Below are 13,224 nucleotides of genomic sequence, written 5' to 3'. Positions count from 1 at the left end.
CGTTTATTTAAAAAAACTTGTAATATTGAAGTTTTTTTTTGGGGGGGGGGGTTCCTAAAATTAAGTTTCACAAACTTCTGAAGCATTAAAAAATTAAAATTTCACATTATAATATCAAAATAATTCTGAAACTATCTTCTTTTAATAAGTAGTGGTGTTTATTTTGCACACCTTATAATTTGTAAAGGAATTTCTGTTAAGTTTACTCTGCCATATTTCCTCTTCAATTTATTGCAGAAGATAAATACAAGTTTCAGTTTGTAGTTTAAGGTGTGTTCTGATTAAGTGTACAATTTTAAGAATATTGATAAAGATTAGTTGCTTTAATCTTTAAAAAAAAAAAAAAAAAAAAAAAAAAAAAAAAAAATTCTAACTAACATGTAAAATTAAGTCTTCAAAAAATATTTATATTTATAACTTTCAGGTTTTAGAAATAAATTCTATTTTAACTTGGTGTAAAACTTATAAAAATTACATACTTAGAAAGACTATTTTATCTTCTTTTCAACAATATTTAAAGAATTGGCCAATAAATAAGCAGAAAATGTACAGGCAGGCTTGAACCTGTAATGCTAAGAGGAAGAGGAAGTGAAAAAAAGCAAACAGTTTAGTGGTCGTGCCCACCGTGACATACGTCGCTGCTGTTCAAATTAAGCTTAATCATTGCAATGCATATGATGACTTGGCAAAAATATTGATGAAAAAAGTGATCTCTCCTTGTAAAAAACGGCTTAGTCAACAGTGAAAGAATTAATATTTTGGGTCAATTTTTGGATATTTGTTAGCCAGGAGACTGAGCTTTCGAACAATACCAATTTTGTCAGCGTTGGTCGTGTGTGCCGAAAGTTTTAGCGAGACATACACACTAACAGACTTTTGTCTTTTATATATATACTAGCAGGGCTACCGGCGTTGCTCGGGACCATATAAACAATGAAAAAACAAAAGCAGATATTGAACATATGTTTTATTCTTAGGGGAGAGGAATCTTTCATCTCAAGTTTTAGCGTTACAAACAAACATTTGTCTTTTATGTATATAGATAATGACAGGTTTTTTTGGGGCCCCCCCTCGAAGATAACTGATCAGTTGACCAACTTCTAGTGGTCCGTTTGACGTGAAATTTTGATATTTGTCATCCGGGTGATGGGGCTTCGATATGATACCAAATTTGTCAAGTTTGGTTCCGTCTTTCAAAAGTTTTAGCGTTACAAACAAACATACATACACACAGACGTTTGGCTTTTATATATATAGACTAGCGGGTGGTACCCAGCGATGCCCGGGTGTCTTGAGGTAGATCAAAACTCCGGGGGGTGTTAAATAATAAAAAAAAAAAATGTTTTGGTAGGTGAGTATGAGAATCAAACCCGTACCCTTGAGTTGGAAATTAATGTGTGAAAAAAAAAAAAACGTGCTACGTTAACCATTGAGCCACGGCGACAGACAACATTAAGTAGGTTTGAATTTATTTATCTAACTATAAAAACAGGCGTGCGCAATAAAAGTTAACTCTGCTGTTTCCATTTGACTTAATTAAGAAGGTCAAATAGAAGTCACGCAATTGTTTACCCAAATTTGACTGTATTTTTTCCCCCAACAGTTGTTGGGGAGAGGGAAACCAGCTCCCAATTGTCCAAATTGAATAGCAATTGTCTGATGTACAACATTGATCAAAGCTGATTGCTTCAGGACATTTCCCGGCGCAATGCCGACGACTTGTTAACTTTGAATTAGTTTCGCTTTTTATATGAAAAAGCCTCATCAACATGCAAGAAGCCAAAATAGCAATAATTTTATAAAAGTCGATGTAAATAAATCTAGATGCGACGCACTTTCCCAAATCGTACATATTATTATTTAGGACCCATATAAACAGTTGTAAGCGATCATAACGACCCCGGAACAGTGTGCGAGAAAAGCCTTTTGAAGACATACACAAAATGGTCACACACATTTTGCCTTTTATATACATATAGATAGAAGACTATTTTTGCCTACTAAACTGGCTGGTTTGTAAGACCTATTAAAAAGTTCTGTGTTATTAGAATATTACACTTTTTGCAAATGCAAGAAAACCATGTCAATAGGTGAAGTCAGCCTGAGGGTGAAATTGAGGGCATTGAAACCGTTTTGAAGCTCGCAAATGGCATACAGCGTATAAAGCTGTTCACCTTTCCCATGGTATTAAAAGTAAGAGTAAGTTTCCCTAACTATCTACCTATTAGTGTTGGGACAATCAGAATCAGGAAAATCGAAACTTTTAGGAGTATGGGGAAAAATTAGTACCTACTTTCCGATGCCAATAAACAATTGTTTTAATTTTTTTATAATTTAATTCTGTCAAAAGCAAAATCTTCCACTGCTGGTAGTAATGATAAAATCAATATTTATTGATTTTTAATTAATAGTAAAACTAAAATCTATAGATTATCGCTTACAAGTGTGTTTTTTTACGCCTGAGAAAATATCTGCACATTTAACACGTTTTTACTATATTTGTGGAAAAATAACTTTGTAGTTAAATATTTAGAGTTTATAAAGGATGGGAATCGGTAATTGTATCGGAATCGGGAGAAAATATTGGAATCATCTCATCACTATTAACTATGCCTAAAACTAAAGGAAAATTCCATGAGCAGTTTCTTTCCCAGAACTATCCGTCTGTGGAACAAAATACTGTGGAGCTACTTCCCAGCTGACTATAATATGATCGTTTCCAAGTCTAATGTAAACAAGTTCTCGTTTAGCCATCTTCTTAAACAATCAAACACCATTACCGATCATCATGATGTTGTCTCATCGTCTATCAAACACCCATTAACTATTATTCTCAATGGTCTTTGGGCCTTGATAAATGGTGCCCCCCCAGTAAAAAAAAAAAAATGTTCGTCTTTTTCTACTCTTATTGTATTGTAACAACTTCGTCTAAACTATACTTTTTTAGTATACATCCTAGATTAAATTGCATTAAACTATTGCATGTTCTCAACCAAATGATACAAACCCTATGTTATCTTAATTACGATTACACCCAGGAATTAAACTCTAAATTTTTGAGATAAGGATTTATTTGTATTATTTGGATTCTCCAGACTATTGCTCTCATCTTCAGTGTTATTTTAGCACCTCTGACCTTTTTCAGGTGTATCTTGTCAAACTCCGAATCTGCAAGGACCTGTGGCATAGTGGATAAAGTACTTGGTTAAAATTCAGTTGTAAGGTACATGCTTCTGGAGGTAAAAGCTGCAGTCCTCAGTGTGGCTGACACTCAAAATACAATTGCAAATTACTTAGGACTTCTACCTAATCATGGCTGATGGAAGGAAAGCTTGCTAACCTCATGAATTCTGTTCAAAATTCCATACAGCTTACATCGAACAAAATATTGTGAAAATAACACTAAACGTGAGAACAGTGATCCAAACAATCCAAATAAAAATGTTATCAAAAATCAGAATTAAGACTCATGATCTTATCCCAAATTAGAATTTTAAAAAAATCAGATTTAATAATAGTGGTGGTCGATGGTGAGGTAAGAACTCACGTTATTATATAGCAATTTTTATTAAAATCTAAAAGGAGACGACAGAGATTGCTTTTCATCATTTGTCAGCAAATGCAGCAAATACTAGTTCTTGTGTCATCATACTTACGCCCATGAGTAGGACTCCTTGTATTCTATACGTGTTACAAGTGCATAACAAAGTCCGTCCGTCGTTTGGCAGGTTTCATTCGGACATCTGTTGCAGTAACACAATAAACCTGTGGAGAAATAATGCAAACAAAACATTAAAAAATTTGAGATTATTGCATTAAAAGAGTCAAAATTCACATTTTATACAAAAAAAAACATTCAGAAAAATAAAAATCAGCATCTTAAATTGCTTTTAAACAAAATCAATTGAGAAAAAGCAAACAAAAAAGTAACTACCACAATGTTTTTAATCTATCTATATATCTATAAAAGTGAACGTGTCTGTATCTGTGTGTGTGTGTACATTTCCCTACGTAATAACTGTTGATTTTTAGTCTACAGACTCGAAATTTGATATACAGGGTACTGAGATTTGGAAAAATCTTTGTGATTGGTTTTCGGACAGAATTTTGGCTGTTAAGGGGTCAAAGGTCAACGATTTGACCTTTGAAAACTCTACCAAACTCCTTCGACAATTTTGGGTCTAAACACTTGAAATTTTAGATATAGGTTCCTTGGACATGCATCTAACTTAATAACTTTATTTGAGCCCAAAACAATAAATGTTAAGGGGTCATAATAGGGTCAAATTAAAAAAAATTGACTTTTTTTTTTTTTTTTGCTCAACATACACCTCCAAAACACCCGGGCAACACCGGGCTGAGATGCTAGTTATAAATAAAAATATAGATTTATTAAATGAATCTCAAATGTGTGTGCATTTGTGTATGTGTGTGTGTTCATATGTCTGCTAAAAACTTGTCATCCGCATTCTACAGGCACAAATGCAGCATTGTTAGAAAGAGCGATCTCTAAAAAATTGAAAAATAAAATTATTGATTATTTTGTGTAAAAATAGTGTTCTGTTTGAATGGAGAGGGTCAGATAAAAAGCTTCCAATGCGGTTTGCAAACCGCACATGTGCTAACCATCATTATTTTCTTCCGTTCTAAATAGCTGAATTTGCTACGTTAGAACATCTGCACGATCATGGACACATCGATAAAAAGCATTTGCTTGCTAACTTGAGTTATGCAAATATGCATCCATCAAATTTTTTTTTTTTTTTTTTTTTTGCTTTCGGTTTTGCTTCTGGCTGATGGCACCCAAGTCCTGTTTTTTATTTTGTTTGTTTGTTTTTTTATGCACCTCCCTACTCGTGTTGTCACAATTTTTTTTATAGTAGTGATTCCAGAAATAAATATATAAAATAAATAATTTGGGTACCATCAGCTAGAATCAAAACCAAAACTCTCCAGCTTTATTCATTATCATCTGACCTAAATACATATGCATACAAAAAGTGCAAAAATTAATATTTGCACATTCATACAACTGCATTTCAAGTCAACTTACGCTCACTAAATTCCAATTTTTTTCAATTTTGACCCAATAGCAGCTATTTGTACTGGCTAAAGACCAAATCACATTTGTTCCAGAGGTCCAAATCCTTACATGTCAAATTTTAATCTGTAGACCAAAAATTGAAAAAGGAGTTTGGTAAAGACTGTCCCTCAGACAGACATACAAGGCCACTTTATATTTGTATGTATATGTCCTATCCATAAAATATAAAATGCTGTTTGAAAAGTAAGGAGTTAGTTTCATATCCACAATCTAAATAAACCTGCTTTAGATATAACCTCTCTTAACTAATTTTTGATAATAATGGAATAAAATATCATAATTTTTTTGTAGACTAAACCTTCTTTTTTTTTTTTTTTTTTAAATATTTTTACTCGTACATAAAAATGATTGAACTAACTTTACCATTAAACAAAGATGGCTACCTAAATAAACTTGCATTGCTAGGTCACATAACCCCCTCCCGACACACACATTATTATGCTTTTTAATTTCTAAAAAGTAATTTGTTTTTCGACAAATATACGCATGAAATCTTTGTTTTTTTTTTTATATATAGTTTTACAAATTTTATTTTGAAAATATTTTTTAATTAGTTTATTTACTATTTTTTAATAATTGGAAAGTTTGTTTTTTAAAGTACTGTTTAAATAATTTTATTAAAAATATTTTTTAAATAGTTTTATTTTTAAATAGTCTAATAGTTTTTTTTATAAACAGAAATTTAAAAAAATTTAAATATATATTAAAGATCATAGGAATAATGTACCTAATACAGAATATTCCAGAAGAAATGTTCTTTTTTTTTTATTATTCAACGACACCAGAGAAATTCTTGTATATGAATGTGAAAGTTGGTGAAGGATGGATCACTTAGACATGAGTTTACATAGATATTCAGCGTATAAAGAGTAACAGATTCAGAACCCTTACATCGTCTTCCCTGGAGTATTTTATATGGAGGGGATAAAAATTTCATCAAAATAAGTTATATTTGAAGTTTTAAAAGAGGTTTGGTCTTTGTAGCTCTTTTAGGGGTGCACATAGGGATTTGAGAACACTCCCATCATCTTCTCCGGTAAATTTTGAAGATTTTCTAATCTTTAACCGAAACACACAAACATCACACACATTGAGTTATATATATATATATATATATACACATATATATATATGAGGGGCGTTCCAAAAGTAATATCTACTGTTTTCTTATTTCACCAGAAATAAATTATATAGAATTGCAAGTTATATTGTTATGATGATTAAACTTATGCATTCATAACCTGAAAGTTTCATCTCTCTGTTGCAAATATTGACGGTGTGACCCTCATAGAATTAATACAAAAGTTTTTCTCCCCTATCGTAACAAGTTATACCTATTTACTTCTGTAACAACATTTTGTAACACCGTACATATAGCAATCTGCAAATACTCGTAAACAGCTTTAGGTTTTCCTAATTTGCATATTTAGTTTTTACATTTATAATTTGTATTGTTGCATTTGTTTTATATCTAAACAATTGTCGATAACGAAACATCCGATGTTGTTTAGATGTGGGAAACTGATACTACACTTTGAAATATTTGCAAGAATATAAAAAAATTAAAATTTTAAACAGATTATGCACAAGGTCATTCAAAAGTGTTGAGAAAATGGATGCTGTTTATCATCCTTGATTACAAATACTAACAAATATCTAACTAACTCTTAACTAGAATCATTTTAGTTACCACAATACCACATTCACACTTGAGGGACATCCTACTTAAGATATCCCGAAATTGATTTGAAAATTACATATATACGGACACACAAAGATTTCATTGGAAGAAAACGAGGATGAGGAAAAAACAAAAAAATTGGTTAGCAAGATCTTAACCCTTTCTAAATAACAGACCACCCACTGTTTTCTGTTCATTAAAAACTGAAAACAAGCATATCAATCTCTAAAAGGTGATCAAAAAGAAAAAAACGGGGGATGGAGTTTGGAGCAAGATAAATTCAATTTGGGAGAAGCCAAGGGCAAAATTAGAAAGTGAGGAATGAGTATCTTGGAGGCTTTCTATTAGTAGGAAGAGATAGCAGGTAACTCATTCACTATAACTTACCCAAAGGGTTGGGGTCTACCAGGATCGGGAACCATGTATACCATGCTCAAGCCGGGAATACACACAAGCTACATTTATATTCACCTTTAAGAAATCTAATCTTTTTCTATCACATCTGATCTTGACTTTCAGCTGGTGCTCCAAGAAACCGATCAGATCCTACACTTTGATCTTGCCAAAAGGCCAAGAAACTAAGAAAAATTGTTTTTATGATTAGGCATTTTTTTAATAAATGAAAAAATGCCTGATTTTTTTTAATGAGGATGAATGGTGTAGTATAGGTGCTGTTATCATAAGTTTATTTGCCCAGGAATTACCTTCTATTTTATAAGAGGGTGGAGTAATCCTCTCAGATAGTGTATTTTCTTTTGGGAGAGGAGGAAGTGCAGTATCTGTTTTATTGTCATGAAACCATCTTCCAAGAGACTACCATTTTTTTTTTGTTCTGTTGTCTTGATACAATCCTATAAGGCATTACCTCCTCCTTATGGGGGGGGGGTAGAAGATGACAACATCTTCTCACGTATTACTATCATTTTCGGAGGAGAATATGTGTGTGTGTGTTCATGTTAAAATTCTTCTATTTTACAAAATAGGGAGAGCAAAAAAAATATAAAGATTTTTTTAAAAAAGTCAATTAGCAATTTTTCAAGTGAACTCTGACATCTATTATATAAATCTCACCTGTCTGTTTAAATATATGCATGCTTGTCTCACAAAAACTTTCGATAGAGGTGATAGGTCCTGACAAGATCAGTATCATTTTGAAGCTTGACGTCTCGGACGACAAATATCGAAAAATTGGCCAAAAGCATTCATTCCTTCACTCTAAACTCAGCCGCTTTGTAGAAGGAGGGGAGTCGATTTTTTTCACCAACATTTTAGCAAGTCATTGTCACCACTGAATTGACTTCAGTTAATTTCAACGCTTTTGACTTCCAGTCGCGTCATGGAGACATCAGCTAAGACGTCAGATTTTCTTTCACTTTCTTTTCCGCCTTCGCAGCATGGCCTGCTTACCTACTACCAGTGTTTTTTTTGTTTTTTAACACCTCTGCCTACTGTTGTTTTGATCCCCCCCACTACCACTTTTTTTTACACCCCCACCCCCACCCAGGGTTCCTTACTACACCACCTACACACACACACCCGCCACTTGTTTTGACCGCCTCCCCCACTGGCCAGGTCCTTACTACACCACCTAAACATCCGGGCAACATTGCCGGGCACCCCCCCCCGCTAGTCTATTATAAAAAGACAAAATGTGTGTGCTGCCAAAAACTTTCGACACACAAGACAAATCCTCACAAGATCGGTATTGTTTTGAAGCTCCATCCTTCAGACGACATAAAAAATTTGCCAAAAACATTCATTCCTCCACCCCCAACTTAGCCGTTTTTTTACAAGGAGTCACTTTTTTCACCAACATTTTTGCAAGTCATCATCTGTTTGATTGACTACACTTAATTTCAATGCTCTCGACTTCTGCTTGCGCCATGGATGCATTGGCTAAAACTTTATTTTTACCTCTTTTGCATTACGGGTTCGAGCCTGCCTACCGACTACCACCTTTTTTTTTTTTTTTAATACCTCTCTCCACCCAAACTGCCTATTGTTGTTTTGATCCCCTCCCCCCAGTTACTACCACTTTTTATTTACCCCGGGGGTTCCTTACTACACCACCTACACATACCCGGGCAACACCAGGTACACCCGCTAGTTGTAAATCAGCCCAAAATAATCAAGGTAGATTTTCTAGAGCAAATGATTTTGTAGTCACTGCAGATTAGACAACAAAATTCTCATGTCAAGCGTTGAACTGATTTAGAAAGAAATGGGACAGGAGAAAGAGGGTGGAGGAGAACAAAGCAGTAAAAACGATAAAAATATATTGTAATGACTAGTTGCACTTTTATGTTCAGATTTAAGTCAATCTATTTCAAGAAAAAAAAAAAAAAACAAGTTTAGTTGCTTTTGTAGAAAACTTCACAAAATGCAGTGATGGCAATTGTTTTTTTATGCTTGCACACAAAAGAAAATATTGCTATGATTATTAGTTTAAAATGTTCCTTTCTTCCTCCATGTAATATCAAGCAGAATTTCATAAACAGCTTCTTCGCAAACATTTTAGCCTCTGGGACTGTTTCTCTTCAGAGTTCAACATGGTCGTCTTCCTATTCAATGTCAACAGATTTCTGCTATTACTTGTGATTACATGAACATAAGTTCTTTATTTTTCAACTTGACGCAGTGTGCACTTACTTGTTTACAATCACAAACACGCCTGTCAGTAAACGCATGCAACACATGCTTCTATCACGTGATAAATAGTGATAACTTTTCTTACTTTGATAATAAAGAAAAATACATAAACTTCCTTTTTTTTGCACATCCAACAAAAACAACCAACTTTAATTTAGAACTGAGATTATTATATGCACAGTCAATAAATACCCCATGGCATTTTTGACTAAAATGTGGTCAGGAATTAATTGTAATCATTTTTATGTTTAATAAGCCCATTCCAGTAACCTCCTTGCCTTTTCACAAAGCCAGTACCTTTTTCAGCAATCAGCAGCTCGGCAGGGAGAGATGACCAAATCCTGACTTAGACATGCTCTCATCAAGTCACCGAGTTCAGAAGTCAAGGGAAGTAGCAGCAGTACCCAAACAGTCCTTTACAAACTACCTACCAAACTGTTAATGCAATTTAAACCATTCTTTTTAAGGTCAACTTACAAACTACCTGAATGCAATACTCCATTGCTGGCTACCTTCTGAGACTCCCCTCTTAGCCTGTGATCCAATTCCTGCTCCTGCTTCACCCCCTCCTTCCTGCAGTACCAGCTTCTGTGCCAGTCGACATCCACCTTGTTCCAGTGTCCACTCATATCCAACTACCAATTCCAACGCCCGTCAACATCCAGCTACCTGTTCCAGGGCCCCACTGATGTTCGGCTATCTGTGTTACATATGTCTGGCTGATGATCATCTAGCTATTAAAATGGACAGTTATTTCATTTATCAATAAATATGAGACACTGTTTATAAAAAAGACTTTATTTTACGATATATTTAATATACACACTTCAACACAATGACGGCAGTGGGGGGGGGGGTATGGTAGAGGTGGTCGCAAACTGTGTCAATTTGTGTCCCGCATCTGTCCGTCTCTCTTGCTTTGTTTCTCTCCTCTTTTTATTGATATCTCTTCGACCTGTTAACCTATTTCTTCGCCAGCTTGTTATTGCACTTTTACTGGTTTTCGGTCTAACCCATGACCAATTGATGTCATGGATCCAGGTCGCTACGAATCCCTGGATTCCATTGTTTATTTTCGTTTGCCTAGATGTAGCTTAGGTTACCTGTTCCTGGGACCGACCGTTCTCTGATCGCCTGGAATTTCCACTGTTTATTTTCCTGGTTGCCTGGATATAGTTCGCTCGCACCTCTCCTTAACACTTCTCCCCTTGCCACCAAAAAGAATTTTATATATACATATAAATTTTTTTTCAATAATTTTAGAATTCATGCAGGTTCCTTTTTTTTTCAAATTTTTTTTTTTTTTTTTTTTTTCAAAGACATCTTTTCTGGTCAACAATAAGTCATTTTGACTTTTTTTTTTTTCTTGCCCACTGTTAATGCATTTTAGTTATTTATTTTTCTATTCTTTTTTTTCCTTTCTTTATTTTCCCCCTCCGTGGACATAATTTAACATTATAAACCAAATCCATTATCACACACACACGTTTTTTTTTTAAGTTTTTTTTTTTTCCATTTCTTTTTCTCATGGTCTCTCTCAATGCATGTTTTTGTTTCTTTTTCAAACAAGATCGGCGGTATTTTCGCCTCAATTTTAAAATTGACATTGAGGCAGCCGACGTCCGATAGACTATGCTTGCTTCTGCTCAAGTTTTTTTGTTTTTTTACTTTACCATTCCAATGACTTTGTTGAAACAGGAAGCAGCTCTATTTTTCCTAAGACATCAGTTTTTCTCTTATTGAATAGGATGGTGCTCGCAGTTTCCTTAATTTATCATCTCTATAGGCCAGACGCGTAACTCTTTACTAATACTTGCATTTCCTTCTCCTCCCCATGCATAGTTGCTACCTGTCACTTGTCTTTGGTTCACCTTTTCATGGGGGAATTTCATGTTCTAGATTCCCCTGCCTTACCTCTGGTATAGTTTCTTGAGTTTCCTTTTAACCCTCCTGTTTCTTCTCTCTAACTACTAACACTATAACTATCAGCACGCCTGTTCCAGCCAAGCTACCGACTACTATTATCCATACAGGAACTTCTCTCGTATCCAGCTCTTTCTATCAGCACCCATTTACATAACCTGGACCAACCTAAGGCATGTCATCATACCTTAGAAACATCTGAACTTCAATCTTGTTCTGAAGCATATGGATACTCTCTGGAGTATGCACATAATTCAAGCATTGTCAATAGGTATTTGGGGGGGGGGGGGGTATAATAACCTAAATTGAGTTAATATGCTGTAAAATCAATTTTTTTACTCTTTTTTCACCTCGAACAAGGCATATCAAACTTGTAATGTAAGGGCTACAATTTGGGATAGTGTCTAGCAGGGCCTGTGGGGAGTTGGAAAGCAAGATGTTTGACATTACATTTAAACTTCTGCAGATTAGTACAATCAGGGAAGCAGGAAACGGAAATTCAAAAGTCTATCAGTCCGAGCAAATATATCATTAGAGTAGAAGGCTTTTTGACATCTAGGGAGCTCAACAGTGAATGGGTGTGATTTTGCTGCTCGTCAGATTAGTCAGAAGTATGTACGTCAGGGGAGCATAAGTGCTAGGAGTTCATCAGAACACATTCCATTAAAGTACTTGTAAAACATGCATAGGAATGCAAAATTATGTAATGAGACAGGTTGGAGTTTGTTCGATAATGCACAACCTCTTGAGACTCTTTTTTGGATTCTGTCAAGAGGGAGAGACTAGCAGTAGATGCACCAGCCCAAATGTGGCAACAATACATAGGTAAATGGTGGTTTTCCAGCAGTATAGAATACTCTTAGGTGCGAGTGATTTTCTAGCACAGTAGAGAGAGCCCACCTTCTTTGCAGCAGCCTTGGCAATGTCCTAGATGCTATTTGTTCCAGCTCATGCTATCTGTGAATGTTAAGCTGAGGAGTTTGAACGGTGAGCTCTCAGACAGGATGTTATTTGTCATTGGTGGTTAAGTATTTATTTCTTGTTGTTGTTAAAGGAAACAAGCTTAATCTTAGTAGCATTAAATGTTACTATCCACCTACAGCCACATTCCTCTACAGACTAAAGGTCGTTTTCTAGGGTTTCTGTCATTCCTTGGATAGTTGTACATTATTTTTTCCCTTATGTCTATTCTAGAGCATGGTGCCATTTGTAAATATAACCAAATATTCAGGATTTGTTTGCTGGATTTTGCTAATATTTCAACTGGCATTTGTTGTAATATGTTCTTTTGTTTTGTTTTTTTTTCCTTATATTTTACTAATATTCCAGACAAAAACTGCAGAGAGTTTCCTGGTTCACATAGTTTGCATTTTTATTTCTAAGATTCTGTACTTTTATCTTCATTATCAAGTAAGATTATATAAATTGCATTGATGTAAAAAAAAAAAAATATCTAAACCCCACATGTCCTATGAAAATACAGATTTATTCTGTGAAACAAAAAAAGTCCATAATTAAAAGATTCTGGTGACAAGTTCTTATTGGTATAAAATTTGGTGGAGGTGTACAGCAAATATAAGGATGGAGGTGGAGAGAGAGAGAGATCTCAACTGCAAAGATTACATTAAAACAAATACTCCAAGTTCACAACATATAGATACAGAGATAACCGTGATGATAAAACAATTACTGATTTTACACCAAGGAAAGAAGATTCAAGGCTATTTATTGCATCAAACTTGTCATTCAATCTGATAAGGGGGAAAAATAATGTTCAACTTCCTTTTATTGAGTCACACACAGGTGTCCACAATATGTAATGACTTTACAAGTCAACTAAGCTTAGTTTTCAATCCAGTATAATTAA

The 13,224-nt window shown here is 34.4% G+C and overlaps 1 protein-coding gene across 1 annotated transcript in view; it reads right to left on the bottom strand.

Annotated features, from left to right (window-relative positions):
* LOC145247420 (TGF-beta receptor type-1-like) overlaps positions 1–13,224 on the bottom strand; it is a 174,563-nt gene that overhangs the window by 61,919 nt on the left and 99,420 nt on the right. Inside the window, exon 2 of the mRNA XM_080109180.1 lies at positions 3,657–3,765. Within this exon, the coding sequence (XP_079965306.1) occupies positions 3,657–3,765 (109 nt within the window). The remainder of the gene's footprint in view (positions 1–3,656; positions 3,766–13,224) is intronic.

This window comes from Euprymna scolopes, chromosome 25 (genome assembly GCF_053919585.1).
Source record: "Euprymna scolopes isolate OS-2025 chromosome 25, ASM5391958v1, whole genome shotgun sequence".
NCBI lineage: Eukaryota > Metazoa > Mollusca > Cephalopoda > Sepiida > Sepiolidae > Euprymna > Euprymna scolopes.
Note: the sequence above shows the minus strand (reverse complement) of the source record. Positions and strands in the feature narration are given on the sequence as shown.